This window comes from Lepisosteus oculatus, chromosome 2 (assembly GCF_040954835.1).
Source record: "Lepisosteus oculatus isolate fLepOcu1 chromosome 2, fLepOcu1.hap2, whole genome shotgun sequence".
Lineage (NCBI taxonomy): Eukaryota > Metazoa > Chordata > Actinopteri > Semionotiformes > Lepisosteidae > Lepisosteus > Lepisosteus oculatus.
The window spans coordinates 18,793,421-18,812,930 of record NC_090697.1 but is presented as its reverse complement, the minus strand read 5'-3'; the positions used below and the strand labels follow the sequence as shown (position 1 = coordinate 18,812,930).

Sequence of the window (19,510 nt, the reverse complement as noted above, 5' to 3'; positions counted from 1 at the left end):
TCGGTGTGGCTAAAATTAAGATTGCTACGTGTTGACTTTTGGGGACTACAAACTCAGACACGTGTCAGATTCTGACATTCTAAATTTCCACCTTCTATTTTGAAACTGGCTGCTGAAACCAAATTTAACCTTAAATGGAAATGTTATACCATGACTGCCACATCATTTTCTTTTGGCATTTGATGTTCCTTTCATTGTCTTGTGTCTTCTACAGTTGTCACTTTCAGAAAAATGTCAAAACATGTTCTAAGAATCTACTGAATTAGCACAAACATGAGAAACAGGTACTTCCTTCGCTGATGTTAAAAAAAAGGATAAAAGAAAATTTAAACAAAACTGGCATTAAAGGCCTATGAGGCTAGGAATATATCTTGTAAAAGTATTAATTTTATGAGGATAAACAAAAAAAAAACATCTTTAGAAATTATGTAGTTTTAAAACAAAACGTTATATGTATCACCTTACTGAAGTGGAGTAGTTTTTTGACAGCAGCCAACTGTAAAATAGTTAAAAACACCATTTTATGTACCAATAAACAATAAAAAAGTTATAGCATTTTCAGATTTAAAAGGCCACAAACAGAAACATTTCGCATCACTTAACTTCTACAAGTGTTATCTGTGAAAGTAAATTAACTATATGTATGTTACAGATAGGATGTAGACGAGGTTTTATAAAAATACTAACAAAACAAAATGCAAATAACCCTTATTCAGATGATTTTTAGAGTTTAGAAAGATCCAGAGTATTTTTAAAAACAAAATATTGATTTTAACACAAAATTGTTAGTGTGCAGTGTACATAGGAAAAATAAAAAGTAAACAATGTATCAGGTAGTAATTGAATTCTAGATAATCTAATCTTGAATTCAGTTACATAATATTTAAGGAATGGGGTGTAATTAATGCTTCAATATTGCTGGAATTTTTTTTTAATATTCTTTCTGTATGATCATGTCAGCACTAATATTAGTAGCATATTGTAGTGAAAGTTGACCAGAATTGTACTTAACATATTATGAATCAACAAGCTCTAATTACTATAGTAAACACTATCTTAAAGCCTTATGTGAAGCTTTTAAATTATAAAAGCATACACAAACTGTTTCCTTCAATGACACTTTACTGCTAGGAATTACCCGATATTACTGCCCACTTCTGGCAAAACAATATGAAATCTTTAATAATCCCCCTTAAAATATACTTCTGTCAAATAAGTTCTAAACAGCCAGAAAACTGTTAAACTAAAATGATTGAATTTAAAAGTGCCAAACATTTGCTTTAAATTCTGGTAATAAAGGTATTCTCTTTAATTAGATTTAAATTACAAATTTAATATAAAAATATAACTTTGACACTCAAAAGCAAGACTTTTTTTATTCAGTGGCAGTACAAAATTTGTACAGTAATTACAATACAGTATATACAAAACTCTACAAGTTTCAAGAAACAGTGACAACAAAAAAGCCAAGCACAAGCACTTATTACTGATATTACATACACAGCATGATGATTTTGATGTAGACATAATGGATTAACGTGCTCAATTTACTAAAGAGTAAAGACAGTTTACACTGTTACAATGTGCAGTATACACAGGAAAAAATAGTAACAGCACACAGCCCCAAGCCAGCTTATTAAAACAACTCCAGAGTGAGGGAGTAGAAACAAGCAGAGGAAATTTAATGACAGCCAATGGTGAGAGCAGGAAACAAAACTGTTGAGTTAGTGGTATTGGATCACACCCAGGGAGAAAAAAGGTGTAGGTGCTACAGTGAACGAGGTGAATAATACATAAGCTTTTTAAGTGTAGAACATATGTCCTAGGAGGTTACGACAAAGCTGTACTGTGCTCCAGCCAGATCAAGCATACTGCACCCTGACGTATATAACATGGTACGAAAGGGAGATAGTGCAAGGGTCCAAAGATTATACTGGACTCCTTCACTAACATTGCTGGATTAGTATCATTCTGACTGCAGAATTCAAATTATTTGCTCTGCTGTGATAGACTATTCTCTAGGATTTTTATGTTCAATGTATTAGGAACCATAATACAGTTTTTTTGTTGTTAGAAAACTTGCAATCTTCTATTAATTAGCTCTATGCATACAAAAATCGTGGAATAGAAATATTTTCAATCAAGAGACTAACCCATGGAACAGGAGGGCTCAGTAATATTCAAGATAAATTGTTTAATTAAATTACAGGCAAAATGTTCAAACATTTGTACAGAAATACATCTAAATAATTGAAAAGCAGTGTTAGAAAAAACTTTATGAAGGAAAATTTATGTTGTATGTAAAGGACATTAAAAAGTGAAACATGCAATCGTATTCTGGAAATACACAAACACTGTACACGTATTTTCCATCTCTGATGCAAGTCCTAATATGCAGTCACAGAATATACGTACTGGCATCCTCCAGCTGAAAAGTGTTACCAATGTTTTTATTATACTAGTTAATTATTAATAATTTATTTTCACATTTATTGCATCAGGCGTATCTTAGCAGGAAATTAACCTTCAAGACAAATTCTCACAACATAAATATTGGCAACCTTTTTGAACTGTTAATTCTGTTGTCTAGGATGAGACAGAGTTATAAAGCCAACAAAAAATATCACTGGTAAGTACTGTATAGTTTAATAAACAGCCAGGCATTTATAATCAGAAAGCCTCTTATTCTTGATGAGGGTCATGACAACCCTTGACAACAAGGTTTATCTCTGAAGCATCGAGTGCAAGCTGGGCCCGAGAGCAGCAGGCACAGGACACCCCAGCCTGTGTGGCTAATCTCTGTGTCTCGGTACTTCCCATTTAATATTTTTAATTTACTTGAATTCTCTTAAGAACCCTTAACTAAAAGACACCAAGAGACTCCAATCCCTAAGAACTTTGACTTTCCCCTCCCTTCAAGTCTTCAGACTCAATACTCTCAGCCAAGATTATCTGTCTCTTTGATTTGGAAGTGTAGGCACCCTCCAGGTCAGCCTCCACAGCAGCCTTCCTCATTGGGTGTCTGTTCACGGCCTTGGTGCTGCTGTCAGGAGGGGTGTCCTCCAGTGCTCCAGGCCGAACCCCAGACGAACTGTCCCCCGGCGCCGCCCTCCTGGAGAACACCTCTTTGTATACGTTGGATGACTCCAGCTTGGACTGCTGGTTCAGGGCCTGGCAAAAGCCTTCTGCTTTCTGAAGCAAAGCTTTAAGGCACTTTTTAAAAACAAAAAGAGGAAAAAAAATGTGCTGTTGAAACTGGTCCATACTAACACAATTCCTTCTTATATTCACCCTCACCAACAGCCAGAGACTGAGCTGTCAGGTTCAGTGAGATGATCATATTATACACTACCTTCCTAAACCAAGCAGATCCAAGGCTCACTGAAACAACTTTCCCCTGCGACTAATAGCACTAATAACTGTTACAGGGTACAGTAAGTTACAGGTTAAAATAATGTCAACAATGCATTATTTTAAGTTGGTAGGGCCCAGCCTTATTGTTACAGTGAATGTCACTTGTTAAACACTATATTAATGTTAAACACACTACTGATCCAGTACTCCAAGTACTTGTGCACTCCACAGACTTCATGTCTCCAGAAATGTGGCCATTTTGTAAAATCCCCATTAATAGTAAACATGCTCACCCTGGCAATTGTTTATTTATTAAGAAATATAAAATGAATCCTATTGCAATGTGTTATGCGCCAGTCAACTATTGGAATGAGTTAGATTAGCTGAATGGTTTCCCTCGTCTGAAAACCACTTTACATTCATATTTGTAATGTTTGGATATAATAATTGAGATATTCTAATTTAAGTTATCTAATTATCAAATGGGTGTGTGAACCTTGCAATACTATATTTCACTACACATTTAATTTTGATGAGGAGAAAAGTCAGCAAAGATGACCATACAACTAAAGCAGATTTAAAAATTGTGATTAAGTATCCATTCCCTTGTTTACAAGGGAGTATAAACTCAGTGCACTTATTTGTCTGACACTTTGATCCAGAGCAACTTACAGGAGCAATCTGAGATAATTACTTTGTCAAAGGGGACAATTTTATTATTTATCATGTTATACCAAATACCGGCATATAAAGAATAAAAGAATGAATGAATGATTAATTTAGGAACATTAAAACGCTGAGTTACAGTTCATGACATCAAAACTTGTTCAGTTAAGCCATAACTTCAGTACTTTAAGCATAATGTGGATAAACATTTGAGATTGATGTTTTCTCCTGCTATAATAACTGAAACTTTAAGCATTGAAAGCTTTCAGAATTGATCAGTAAACAGTGATTCTAAAACAGGGAAAGCCCTGGTCATTATTGATACAAGGCTCATGTATGGAGAAAAAAAGAAAAGAAATATTTGTGAGTACACTTTCAAGTTTCTTTTTGAAGGTGCTACAACAGTTTTCAACCTCAAGTGAGTACTTGCAGTTGATATTCCACTGTGGTTCCTGTAACTTTGCCAGTACTCTCCAAAACTTTAAGATAATTCATGACCAAGATGAGCACATTGGGCATTGTAAACCCCACTCACCGTTGTGGTTCCATACCAAAAAAAGGACATGAAATTAATGGTACATCTTGAAAACAGCTAGAACTGTGCAGAGTTCCTTGACAGCACTGGCACACAGCCTTACACCAAGGCCAAAAATGCTAATAATTAAAGCATTTGGGAATTTAAATGAGGATTTCCGGTATTTCCAGTTATCAGATAAATCACTGAAAATAAAATGGTTTAGATAAAGAGAAGTTAGCATTTAGTCATTTAAAAAAAACATTTTTTAAGCGATATAAAACAGCAAATACCACTTGTGAACGAAAATGTAAGATTCTCAGACAACGGATGGATTTTATTTGCACAAAAAATGCTCAGATTTTCTTTCCTGGAGAGATGAAATCCGTCATATATTCATATGTACAGAACTCAGAAATCTAATAAGAGTAATTTGAACCCAAGGATCAGTTTTTGATAGTGCTTCGTTTCTCCCCAGAATAATCTCTTAGTCACAGCTCAGTGAAGACGTAAGTGGCTGCTGAAGTGTTATGGCCCACGCATTCTTCCGCCACTCTGTCCAGCTCTCTGCTACCAGTAAACTGTTAAAAATCCCAGATTGGGACAATGCAAATAGCAGGGTGAGATTAAGGCTCAGAAAAAAAAAATGTTGACCACGATCTCCTACCTTATCGACATTGCTGGCCTGTTGGGCGATCTCAGGGGCAGCATCCAAAACATTTTCCATTGTCATGTCTGCGGCATAAGAAAATAAGTTTAAATTCAAGCCAGGATAGTTACAAATGGGACTTGTGATCCTGCTGCAGCACCCAAAGTGCCGGTTTTTCAAATGGCTAGTTAGCATGTACACAAAGACACATTTATCCCAAACGTAGAAGTTGTTAGCACAGCTGTTTCTTATTTACAAAAACTTTGCTCCAACTTTGCTACCATACATTCAATACTTTAATACACAGGACAAAGGCTTTTAAAACCAACTGAAGTTACTACCATCTGGAGAAGGTCTCAAATCAGTTTCCTGTTATCTAGTGTGTTATCAGGATACTGGCTCTCAGTATTTTGTATGAAGTACATTTGTAGTTTTTCTTGCTGAAGAAATTATTTCAGTGTTTCCTTCTAAAACCTATACATCATCTTAATACAAACATTAAATTCTTGATAAAGCAAGGCAAGGAGGCATGGTACACTTTAAAGCTTGTATGAACTGCAGCCCCTCTAACAAACTCTGATAAATAAGAAAAATCAGGAATGAAACAAGATTCTCAGAATTTAGGTTTTAATTAGTTCCAGTGCTGGACTTTTTATTTTAAGTGCATTGATTTGAAAACATGTGGATGAAATATCTATGGAATTAAAAGTAAGTCATCCTTTAAATTGCCCTTTTGGCTTTAATAAAGACAACCTCTTTGAGAATGTGCAGCGTCTAAAAATGTAAATGAACAAAACTACAATGAAAACATGACAGGCAAAGTAGGCTTATTAACATTTGTCATCAACCGGGTGTCTACTGAGAGAGCCACAAGCTAATAGCTCTTCATTGGCCTCTGAGGGCAAGATGCTACATGCCCTGGTTCAACCCATAAAATGTTCAGTAGGGTAAATAGGACATCCACAGCATTATGGTTACACTCATTTTGCAAGAAAGTGATTGTTACACAAACAGCAACTGTACAAGGACGATGAACACTTTCCTGCTGGAATGTCTTGTCAGGAGGAACAGCATGCAAGACCAGGCTGCCTTCCATCACTACTAACAATAAGTATATCATTCTGCACGTCTACACCTTACTTGACAACATCCATCAGCTTGGTCGAAGATCAATCTCTTGGCTCCAATGCTGGCAAGTTCACCTAAGGAAATTTAACCTCATCTCCAACACAATGATGGCATGAAGGCATTGTACTCTTGATCAGTGAAGTAATTGGTTTCTTTATCTTTCTTTTTCTTTCTGGGTTTCAACCAGGTCTGACATTCAACAGGTTAGCTCATTGCTTTTAAAGCACCTGATAATCACTCACTATTTAGGTGATTTAGTACTTATACAACAAAGTCACTTGAGTATGATCATTTATGCCTAAGACAATAAAAGCGATGCTGAAAATATATGATTAACATCCAAACATACTTAAAATGCATAACCAGAATAGAGCAGAGTTATGTTTGATGCATGATATGGATCACAGATCTAAAGAACAATGATACAGATGCAGCGTTTCTTTTCAGGCTCCGAATGTTTCTGTAAGAGCAAGAAATGAAATTGCAGAAAAAAAGGACAATCACTATTTAGGCATCATGATTTTTATGTTGTCAGATTAAAACTAATAAATAAACTGATTACATGTAGGGTCTGCATCATAATGTGATCATATTACGCCATTGTGAAACACTGTGTGGGAATCTTCTATCCTCTAGCTGTTTCAACACCTAAAACTAATAGGAAATGAAAGAGGGAAATAAAAAATCTTGCTGCAAGTGTATAGATTTTCAGTTTCACTCCTTTGTAATTCCTGAACTACAGTATGCAAAGTTCCCAGGATTCACCTAATACAGAGAAATTAACCTGTTTCTGTGTCGCTTTTTCAAAATGTGTATCACTCTGACCAAAAAAAAAGTAAGTTTCTCCCTTCAGATCACTTTGTACTTGTATATTCATTTTGTACTAATTCCTTGAAATGCTATATACTAAATAAAACATTAAGGGAAATTAAATGTAGATTTCTTTTATTTTTTTATCTTTTCTTATATCTCTGTTGACTAAAACATTCCAGAAAGTAATTTCTGTATAGTATTGGTAGGGAAATACAGAACATCCTGTGTTCCATGAGCACAGCATTAAGAAGAATTTGACCTCAGGGATGAAAGTGGGCATTACTAAAACTTCTGAACCACAGTAAAACTGGGGTACAGTCAATAGCATTGTGACATTACTGTGTCTGTAAGTAGGTTTCAGTAGTATAAAAAGCTAAATGTGTAAATTTGTACAATTCTCTAATATCTAACAAGATTTAATATACAGAACATGACTGTGTTCAAGTAATTGCTTAGCAGACTGATCTTCAGTACAATAGTGGAGTGCTTCCAAAAATATATTTAATTCCTAATAGAAGCTTGAAAACGCAACAACAAAATCTGCCACTTTCTAGGACACAAAATCAGAAGCTATAGCAATGCAAATGAAAAATTATCTATATAATTGAGCTGTATGTAATCACACACTTCTGTTTTGATGAGAACCATAAACAAGTTATGTTTGTTTGATTTGTTGTTTTAGATAAAATACATTTTACCTTTAAAAAAACATTCACAAAACAAGAATCTTTCAAAAAAGGTTAAAGTAAGCAACACAGCACAATGTGAGGCATTCTGCACTGTTCAAAGAGTTCTGGCAAAATCCATACTCACTGTCATTATGCCGTTTGAGAAAATACTGATCTTCCACTGGTTACTGTTTTTACTGTTGAAGAGTTCTGTTACTTTGCTGTATTTAGTACTTGAATCTAAACCCTTCACAGCTTAAACACAATTCCAGTTCTCAAGGGCTAGAATCCAGCAAGATTTCTAGGTTAGGACTGTTTATATCACCAACAGCTGAAGACCTGTGAAAAGTTAAATCGGTCGAGTTAAGCTAATAGCGATTGGCTCAATTGGATCATTTAGATAGGAAACAGAATGCAAACCCACAGACAATGCGAGCTTCCAAACTGGAGCAGTGCCTGAAGGGAAGAAAGCCTTGGCTACAATTGTTGAATAACGTTTTTCAGCATTCTAACAGCATGCTTTCTGTGGGTTCCTGGTTTGCAGCAGATATTATCGGTCAGCCTGTTGGCTGTACATCAAGTCAGAGGTGAAACACTATTACATATCATGCACTCCACATTGCAGCAGTGGGCACACCCAAATGAACATTTCCAAGTTCCTTGTTGCTACTAAAAAAATGTCTCAAATGAATTTTACTTTCATGCAGTTTTAATAAGAGGAAAGCTGCTCCAGCCCACGTCATTACAATACTGTGTGCAGAGCTCAGTAATCGTTCAAAATGAGACTTCTTTAAGGAACAGACTTGTTCTCCGTGAATCTGAAAGAGATCCCCATTTTCCGACTACTCCTACACACCTTGTTTTGAAACAGTCGACAGACAAGAGATAATATTTATTCTAACCAGAAAGGATAACAGACACTGGAGCTGAAGTTAACATTTATGGCTGGGGCAATATAATATATGCAGTCTCTCTTGATCACTGTCGATAGAAAAAAGTGTAATATTGATTTGAGTTAAGATTTTAGACAGAGAATAACTCCATGGTGGGAGCTTCTGTATATATAAACCGATGGGGTCCAGTCAACATATAGTAGTAAAAATTACAGCGAAACTAACAGTTTAAATAAAACCATGTGGGACCCAACCTTTCAAGTCAACTGATTGATGCTAATTCTAGGCCTTTTCTTAACAAGAAGCACATCTTAATGAATAAAGATAACATTACAAGAAATATACATCTACAATTATTAAATCTATTTTTCCAAAAACACACAAATATTCATAGCCAGACAAGGAAATCGAAATCCTATTTCAAATAAAAAGCTATTTGGGGCAATTTTAGCAATTTAAATGATTAAAATAATTGTCAGTGAGTTGGGGATTATTCCGTAGAGATTTTCAACCATATGTGAAGGCCAACTTGTTAAAGTTCATTCAACTTCTAATGAGTCTGTGAACCCAAAGATCAACTAGTTAGGTCTGGTGACTACATCATTCATAAAATCTTTATTTTATTCCTCTACAAACATGCTGAAATAGATTCTGACAATGCAGTGCTACTCTGTACTGAGTTTGACATAGGGATAATGTCTGAGAACTGGCCAGCATTGTTCAGAGTGCCATGGAACTCATGAAACAAGAAATTGTATATGGCTAATAAAGTGATTTTATAAAAAAAGGAATGAACCTTTCTGTGCAACTCGAAGAATCACAGTCCTGTACAAGAACAGTACCATCTCAACATTTAACAGTACATATGCTGTTCTTTTTCTTGTTGACCTCTCCAGAGACAACAACTGTATAGCTCAATTTCGGTTTTATACTTCCTCAACAAATCTGATTAGAACAATCAAATAAGTTTTTAAACTATAAGGCAGGGGTCTCTGACCCAGTTCCTGGAGGGTCTAGTGACTTCAGGCTTTTGTACCAATTTTTGTTCAGTAGTTAAACCACTTAATTACTTTGTAATCTTTTCTTTGATTGTTGCATAATTGATTACTAAACTAAACACTTCATTAACAGCACAACTGTTACTTATGGGACACATTGAAGGTTGGTTGCTAGCTATTATGTAGAAAACCTTTCAGAGTCCTGGCTAAATTCCATCCCAGGCTTGCACAACCTTTCCTACCTAATGTTCCCTCTTATTTAACTGTATAAAGAAGTTATCACTCCTCCACCGTCATATAGGAGAGGAAGCATTTCATCTACCAATGAATCACAACACCTACTCTGGATGAAATGTGTTCCCTTCCATATGTAAAGCACTTTAGGATCCTTTGTGGTGAAAAATATTATATCAATGCAACAAATACGTTAAAGCATGAAACCTTTCTCCTAATTTCTAACAATTTTCTGACATCTACAGCTACAGTTTATTTTTTCCAGTGCTGCCATACTGGCAATGACAAGAGCCTCAGCCCTTTAAACTTTCCAAGCACGTTAACAAATGTTCTGGACTTTTCTGGAGTCAGGTTCTGCAGTACCCAATTGAACTTTCTAGCTCCTTTTAGATTACTATCAAGGGGAAGTTGTTTGTTTTTTTTAATTTAGCTACCTGAGAAACAAAAACCTGAAGTACGATTGTCAAAGTAACCTTTTTTTCTGAATCTACAAATCTTTCTTTAACATTAGGTTTACTCATTCTTTTTTGTTTGGACATTCAAGCTTTTGGCAACTGTATTAGTTGGGAGCTTTCAGACGATCTTCTTGTTACACTGATTCTTAGAATGAGAATCGATTACATGCAGATGGGAAATGACATCAGGACCAAAGACAGCCACCTACAGTACCCCAATTTTCCCTTGGCTGCCGGGTAAGGAAGTCACGTTTCTCTGCCAACCAAATCTGTACATCCCCTTTAAAATGGATGAGGAGAACTTGATGAAACCCAGTGTGTCAAGTCACTAATGAGGTTTAAGAAGAATGTTTTGAAATTTCCTTTTTTTAAAACAGAAACTAAAGCCCAGATGAGGAGGTTCCTACAGACTGCCGAAATGCAGGAAACCCCAAGGAAAAAAAAAATCCTTACAACCAAGCCTTTTGGCCAATTTGCAATTGAACTTGAATTATTTATATAGCACCACTAGGAATTTGCCAAAGGAAGGAACACTGAAGCAGGACTTACTATGTAAATGAATTGAGGGGTCTCTCTCCAATCACATATGATTTCTACACTGGGTTTTAATTTGGTAGATTTTGTCACATTAATTCCATGAATTATATTCAATCAGACAAAAATCATACAACAAGAACAGTCCATTTATTTTATTGTGTTACTGCTTCAAGAATGTGAAGAAATTCCTCACTGAACAATCTCTTTAAAAATGAAGATCCACATAATTTTCCCCATGTGATACAGAAGGAATTCTCAGAAATAAGACAATAATATAATAATAATCTGAGATTAAACTATTAAATGCAGGGTGATGATGATAATAATAATAATAATTTCATTTACGTAAAACACATTGTGATTCACTATACAGAAAAGGCTAAAATAGGTCAGGGAACTTATTAGAAAGGAAAGGGACAGGAAATTAGTTTAAAGCACTGGAAGTTGATAGGCTTGCTGGCAGAGAAGGGTTTCAAGATCTGTCTGTTCCACAAGCGAGGACCGAAGACAGAGAACCATGCTCGCTCATGGTACATAGTTTGGATCTGGGGACCTGAACCAGATTAAATTGACCCAATCTTAAAGACCAGGGTGAAGTTTGGAAAAGAAGAAAGTCAGTGAGTTACACAAGAATTTTTGCATTTTAGAGTCTTTAAGCCCGGGAGCAGTACTTTAAAACTACCCACTGTGTTTAACAATGAAACAAGAGACCAAGTAAGGCCTCCCTTCTGTCTTGTAACAGCACACCAGACTCACTTTGTCTAAAATATGGTGACATTTGCTACAGCTCTTGCATTCAGGGAATTTCCTGTTTGGGGGATTTTTTTTACTAACAAGGCTTCATACTAGGAAATGGCAACTTCTTACCTGTAGTCTTGATATATAAACCCAGCATTGCATATACTGCATATAATGCAGTTCTAAACTGAAGTAGCACCACAGGAGATACATTTTCTATCTATGGAAAGACTGTTTGGGGTTTTCATCAGCATTCACAAAATAAGGAACCAGAACTCCAGCCATAACCGCTGTATCCACAAAGCAACATGTGGAACCACAGAACAATAACACATTGCTCTCAGCATTTCATTTAAAGCAAATGATTTAAGCAGTTTTTAAACAATGTGGTTTAATTTGAATTTATGCCAGATGTGTAGATAATTTAAAACAGTGACAGTGAATCACTGTACATGAAAACTAAGCAGGGTGGCAATGCTTTTTAAAACACATCTTCTCAGATTACTAGATAAATCTTATGGTAGTTGTGGCCATATTTCCAAATACTATAAATGTAATCTTGTTAGGATGGTTCAAATGGTGGCTTGTCAATCAATGGTTGCATATGCAGTCCATCCATCTTTCTAGCTGTTTTATTCAATACAGTGTTGCGAGGGAGCTGGCAGGCAATGGCCGCTAGGCAGGGTACATCCTGATGGGAAGCCTGACCATTGCAGTACGTATCCAGTCAAATGACCCAATGGTGTGGTTTTCCGCATTGGAAACAAGCTTATTAATTTTCAATTTCAAATTAGTCCAATTCAATGACTATCTGGAGCCTAACCCAGCAGACAATGGGTACAAGGCAGGATACACCCTAGACGGAAATGCAGTACTTTGCGTCGTACAACGTGCGCACGTGCAGATCAAATCAGAGACGCCAACTCATCTAGACAACAAAGTCTTTGGACTGTAGGAGGAAAGTAGCGATCCAGTGACAAATCACATTTGTCACAAAGACAAATCACGTGGGGCACACGGAGAACAGGCAAACTCCACACTCAAGGTACCCAGGTCAAAATACAACCCATGACTCAAGGGCTGGGAGGCAGCAAAGCCACATCAACACGCTATCACACAATCCATGAGGTTAATTTCCATTATGATGCAATATGAGAAAGTATAGCAATTGCATCAGCAAGAGGCTGTTCCTTGTCAAGAGTGTCTCTGCTAATCTAAATTTAATGACACAAAATGCCCTTTTACAAACAACTCCTTTGGCAGAAACAAAATCACCACACATTTTAATAACAGAACTAACACAGATATAATGAGAAGCTCAGTTGAAAGTATTATCAAAACATCTACTAAGTCGAGGCAGACTGGTAAACGTCTCTGGTGATACCAGCATGAAGTGTTTCATATAAAACAATTTCTAAAACATCTAAAGCTTCACCAGATTGTGAGGTGGAAGTAGGAGTGCTCTTGCAGCAGCTTGCCTTCAACAGGAGCGTTCCCTCCTCCTTTCCAAAGCAAGCAAAGTCAGTACGAAAGTTTTCTAACCTTTTGCTTTCCACACATTTTATGGCACAACATAAATAAAATGTAGCAAAAAACCTTAAACCGTTTTTAAAGGCATTTAAATTAACTAGTGATACTCACTAGCACGTGTGGTGGTGGTGAGTGTCACATACAGTACATGCAAATAGGCATCTCATTGCACTTGTACAAATGACAAATAAACTGAACTGAAGTGGGCAGACAATTGATAGATTCAAGGGTTCACACAGTTGATATTTGCAGGGATCACCAATCTATAATTACCACAGCGTCAAAGCTGCAAAGAAAAACAATTCCTGGCTCTGGGATGCTATTCATCTGGAATGCTCCACAGCCAGAATGAACTAATTATACACAACTCTATACAGGCCTGGAGTGTCTCTGCTAAAGACTTAGTTTCCTGCCTCACCTTTTTTATTCTAGTATGTGGATTGGTTAAGATGGATCATCATGTTAAAATGTAAATGCATATTTTTAGCACTGTTTTTGCCTCCATCTAATGTGCTTTATCATTACACGTATTGCCAAAGTTGCAAAAAGTTGAATCCTCTTTTATGTCTTTTACGATTAGGAGTCTAATCCTCCTTATGCAACATGTCAACAAGAGCATAAGGATAGTTTTTGTCAAAACAAAACCAATTGATCACAGGAAATTTACCTTGCACAGGATCCTTTTTAAATTCTTCTGGTTTCAGCGTTTCCCTATACAATCCCTAGAAACAAGTGAAGGTTTACAATGAAATTGCAAGCCATTTCCATATCATATCGTAAACATTTATTTTCGCTCTTTAAACACGAGAAAATTTTAACTGATTTTCTACAAGGAAATTTAAAGCTAAACGTATTCACATAAATACATGTATATAAACATTTTTCCTACGTTTTAAGCTATTTAAATAAACTCACGGGAGACACCTACTGGTCAAACGGTGTTCTGTATTTTACATCATGCAGCCCTGATAAACACTGTTGACACAACTGTTACTGACCTTTTGTAGCCTAGTTTGCATAACTTGAACTTGTTTAGGAATGCATAAGCTGTAGAGATCTACTACTGGATGTAGTAAAATAATGTTTCTCAGCAGTTTTTACAAACAGCTCTTTAGCTTTCAGATATCAATTCACCTAACGTCTGCTTCACAGAAGTCCCTCCACTAAGTTTCCATACAGAAATCTGGAATGGTTTAAGTGACACTGTTTAGATTTAGTTTTAGTATTTTCTAGTTCATGTCTTTTGTTGTTAGTGGGCTATCCACAGTTATTACTACTGGTAAAGAAATGGAGAAGGAAGACAAATTAGAAAAGGGCACTGTAATTTATCTGAGAACTATTCAAAGCAATTCAAAGAAAATTCAATGAATAAAACAATGTATGCAAGAGAAATATTATTTATTTGAAACTGTTAAAAGCTTATTTATGGCAATTATTTTAACACTATTTCTGCTCTAAACATAAAAATATCAATGACATGCAAAATAAAACCTGGAAAACACCAGCAAGAGAAAAGAGAAAGATTTTACCATGATTTCTCGTTCGGATTTCAATGACCTGACAACGTAAGGCAGGATCTTTCTGGGACACTGTTTGCGCTTCAGGGCTGTTTCCAAGATTTTTCTATCCAGCCAGTCATCCAGATTCTTAGAATCATTGTCTGAAAACATGATAACCAAAAACCATGTTTAGACAGGGAAAAATTTAATGACACACATGTGAAAAGATCGGTTTTTTAGCATCATTTCTGTCCTTACTTCTATTTTTACATGTGGTGACTATTTCCAACAACAGAAGCCAGTCTGACAATAAGTACATCCTACACTCTACCACAGTTTAACGTCCGCATTTGTTCATTTTAGCTGATTGCATATAACTCATTGAGGATAATGTTCTCAACAATTTGACTAAATTGCAAAAGTGATGAAGGAAGTATCTAAATTGTACTCTTAAAATGTGACTGATTCTCTAACATGTCCAAGGAATTATTCATCTGTAAGTAATACCATAAGGAACAAACTGTAGCACAAAAAAATTACACTGTGGATAATCCCACACAGAACTTTTCTTTTCAATAAGAGAATTCAGATTTCAGATAAAACAATCCATTTCACACCCTCAGGGTCTTATCAGCACCACCCAATATTTGGCTCTGCTGCTACTTGAGGTTCCCCCAATGGCTGGAATTTTCCATGGTGGTTTAGATGACCGGTTGGACATGTGCACTCTCTCTAACCTGCTCTTGGATTATTGATCTCCAAACGCAGAGATGCATCTCAGTTTTGTCCTGAGACAGGGCTTGCTTTTTCTTAGACCCTGTTCTCAGAAGATAGATAGATACTTTATTGATCCCGTGAGGGAAATTGCAGTGCAACAGCAGCTTAACACAGCCACAATGCAACGAACGATAGTGAGAAGTGCAAGAAGAATTACTCAGAGTCCAGAACACACAAAGAACAAACCAGAACAGAACAGTACACAAAAAAGTCATATTGCACAATATGCAAAATATATATAAATATAAATTGATATATATTTATATGTATATTATATAAATTTATATATATTATATATAAATTTATATATATATATTATATAAATGTATAGTCATATTGTGCAATAAGACTTTTTTGTGTACTGTTCTGTTCTGAAGAGCCCCCCTTCCTACCACCTTTCGTTTCGCTTCGTAAATTTCAGCTTCACAGGGGCGGTTTCCTTGGCCAGCTGCTGAGTGTTACAGCCTGGACATCTCTATCTCCCTCTGGGGCTGGAGAATTATTTTACTCCCTAACTCATCTCCCGATCTTTATGGGAGTTAGAGGGAGATGTGGCATGCCAATGCCAGCTGTGCTCTCCAGGGCAACTCCATTCCATTCCTCACCAGTGCCAGGTTTCCCATTAGGCACTGTAGGCACAGTGCCTAGGGCCTTCGAAATTTTTAGGGCTAATGAAAAATGAGCTGAAACAACATGCTTGCGATCGACTCTAGGTGCTCCAAATCAATAATCACACGCCATCTAGTGGCTGTTCTAGAAACTAGAAGTATCAAAGCGATGGTCACTCGACTCGCTCACCCAATCACGTGGTTTAGCATTAGAATAGTTTAAAGTGCATCATGTCGATCGACATAATTCAATTGGCGTTTACCCCTCTTTTTGCACATTTCAGAGTAAAAGTGCCTAGGGCCTACAGACACCAAAACCGGACCCCTTTCCTCACAGCTCTAGAATTCCCTCGAAGGCGCCAATGCAGAAATCCCTCATTTCTCCCTGCGTCGATGCCAGTTCAGGAACAGGTCGCTTCTTTCCTTTCAGGAAGGGCTTCCCTTCAAAACACTGGCTCGAGAAACTGGTGTGATGTGGCATTAAACCAAGGGACAGGCACTCTTACTGCTCAAAGTCCTGCTTGGTCCAAATCTCCTCCCACTTTTGGATTAGAATGAGGACCTTGGGGAGCTGGGTGACCTCAGTTCAGACAGACTTGGACTGCAAGTCAGGAAACTGTAGCTAATATACAACTGAAAAAAAAATATTACTGTACTGATGTCCTGTTAGATCACGTGTGGCCAAGAAAAAATATAGGTAACTTGTCGTATTTTTATCTTGAAAGATCTCACCGTTAACTGGGTCATCGGGCGCGTCATCCCAAGATTCGCCATTGATCACCACGTTCTTCTGAACGGCAGTCTCGAAGTTCTGTCAATGGCAATTATTTGCGTTACTGTTCAGCTAACACCTTTATCCAAGGCAACTTACATTAAATAAAAGCAATGAGAACCATTGTATACAACAGCGTTATACTCACCTATGGTTACATACTGCAACAAATACACAGAGCCTAATTAGCCAGCAGCCATATCACTCTGCAACTCAAAACTGGCAACCCACTGAAGCTCAGTAGATGTGAGCCTGGTCAGTACCTGGATGGGAGACTCCTGGGAATAACTAAGGTTGCTGCTGGAAGAGGTGTGGGGCCAGCAGGGGGCGCTCACCCTGCGGTCTGTGTGGGTCCTAATGCCCAAGAATAGTGACAGCGACACTATACTGTAAAAAGGTGCCGTCCTTCAGATGAGATGTAAAACCAAGGACCTGACTCTCTGTGGTCATTAAAAATCCCAGGGTGTTTCTCAAAAAGAGTAGGGGTGTTACCCCGGCATCCTGGCCAAAATTCCCATTGGCCTTTACCAATTGTGGCCTCCTAATAATCCTAATAACCCCACTGATAGCTGATGTGTGGTGAGTGTACCGGCGCACTATGGCTGCCGTTGCATCATCCAGGTGGATGCTCCACGTTGGTGGTGGTGGAGGGGAGTCCCCATTACCTGTAAAGTGCTTTGAGTAGAGTGTCTGGAAAAGCACAACAGAAGTGTAAGCAATTGTTATTATTAAAATGAACATAAATTGCTTTCATTTATACAGTGCTTTTCGTACATGAGGGGAACAACTTCACCCTCTAGTGAAGAGCTGCACTACATGGGCAACATACAGTAGTACTACACAGAAGAGAAGTGATAAATTAATTAACCAATTAAAAGAGAACTTTTGGAAGGCCAAATTTTACACATGGAATGTAGCTCAGACACTTAAAGACCAGTTGCTATGAACATTGGTTTAACATCTCATCAATAGTGAATAAATTGGGACATTGGTTTGGAAAATCTGATCCAGAGGGAAGGGTGCCACCTGCTGGTCAACAACCTTCTCTCAGGAGAGACCCTAGAAGTCTCCCATGCCAAAACTGACCAGGCCAGCTAGTTAGATCTGACAAGATCAGGCTACTAGATAAGAGCGCAGATGCTATTGTTACAGTGCAAGGTGCAATTTAAGCAATGCAATGGATGAACAAGGTAGGGTTCTGGGTTTTATCCCCAGAAACGGAAATGGTTCAACAAATCAATTAAGAAAATATAAAACAAAAATAAATGCTTTATAAAATGATTTTAACAAGACTCCAGTTAAAGATAAAGAGTACAATGTATTGCAAGCACAGGTGAAAGAGGACAAATTTGCCCCTTAAGGCCATGCACCACTCATTTACCTTATTTTCAAGAATCTAAAAAATAAAAAATCATATTTTGTTTCATTATCTTGACAAACTTCAGCCTTGGAGCAGCCATAGAATATAACAGTTCATATTTCTCTGATGTTTAGTATATTCTACCTAGAAAATTAAGTTATATACTTTTTTTAAAGGAAATTCATAGTAAGAAGTAGTTTTAGTAGGCGGCCGCATCAGCATACGTAGGCCATGACCAGCTAAGATTCTAGAGACACTACAATTTCAAAGTAAAATGCTTATACATTTTATCATTTAAATGAAATAATCATAATATTGAAAAAATCTATCAGAAATAAAACACACATTTGTTTATATTTATGGTGTATGTCATTTACATTTGTATTATAAGACATGAGTTAGTTATCTTCAATATGTCATCCATTCTTGAAGAAGAACACCTGAAGAAGGCTACATGGCCAAAACGCTGTGTTTTCTTTCTCCTCTTTTCACCATGGAAGTGCACCGGTTTCCTTCTGGCAGGTTAATTGGCTTCTGGGAAAACAGGCCTTGGTGTGACTGGCATCCCATCCAGGATGTTACCCTGTTTTGCACCTGTTGCTTGCCGAGAAAAACTGCCCCTTAGTATGCATGTGTGTATCTTTGTGTGCCTTGTGATGGAATACCGTCCTGTCCAGTGCGTATTCTGCTTGCAGACTGTCGAGTTAGTTCAGTGTCCCCTGCAACCCTGAATTGGATGAAGTGGTTATAAAACTGATTGTTGGATAGTAAAAAAATCCGTCTTTGTCTGTTAACTGTGGAATCCCCGTTTGAGATCAAAGCTTGGTTTAGTTCGCGGTTCGCATTATTAACACAAATAAAGGCAGCAGCAAATCAAAACAAAACGGTGACATCGATTTCTATTGAAGGATATTTCCAATTCTTCCCCCATCGAAAAGTCAATTTCCTTCCTGTCGTTATTCGCCTTTTCACGTTTGACACCAAATATTTTCATCGTTCACTCACCCACTGTAAATCCTGCAACGCCCGACTCCTCAGCTCTTCCGAGATCTGGGATTGTCTGTCCAAGACCTTCCCCAGCAGAAGCCCGTACTGCTGCACTGCCTCGCAAACCGACCTTTTCGAGGAGCACTGCACTCTAAAATCTTCCTCAGCGTCAGTCATTTTCTCTCTATCCTTAAAATACACCTCACCTTTTATCCGCGTTTGTTTCCCCACAACTTACATACAGTACAAGCTAGAAGCCTACGTTTAGCGCCTTTGATTCAAATTTAATAAAAACCCGGAAGCGGAAACTCTGGGGACTGACACGAGGTT

At 37.2% G+C, this 19,510-nt stretch overlaps 1 protein-coding gene across 1 annotated transcript; it reads right to left on the bottom strand.

Annotated features, from left to right (window-relative positions):
• Positions 1–1,357: 1,357 nt before the first annotated feature.
• On the bottom strand, positions 1,358–19,469 carry nsl1 (NSL1 component of MIS12 kinetochore complex). The gene is made up of 6 exons (XM_069198046.1): positions 19,199–19,469; positions 16,794–16,872; positions 14,707–14,837; positions 13,845–13,899; positions 5,202–5,269; positions 1,358–3,213 (listed from the first exon to the last, which is right to left on the bottom strand). Exons 1-6 carry the CDS (start codon positions 19,355–19,357, stop codon positions 2,890–2,892), a joined length of 816 nt encoding a protein of 271 aa, XP_069054147.1. The 5' UTR covers positions 19,358–19,469; the 3' UTR covers positions 1,358–2,889.
• Positions 19,470–19,510: the final 41 nt, after the last annotated feature.

Excerpts from the sequence above, each read along its gene's own strand:
- nsl1 (XM_069198046.1), bottom strand. The coding sequence starts at position 19,357 with ATGACTGACGCTGAGGAAGATTTTAGAGTGCAGTGCTCCTCGAAAAGG. Across the intron at positions 13,900-14,706 it reads AATCCGAACGAGAAATCATG|GGATTGTATAGGGAAACGCT; the intron begins GTAAAATCTTTC and ends ACTTGTTTCTAG. Across the intron at positions 3,214-5,201 it reads AGGCCAGCAATGTCGATAAG|TGCCTTAAAGCTTTGCTTCA; the intron begins GTAGGAGATCGT and ends GTTTTTAAAAAG.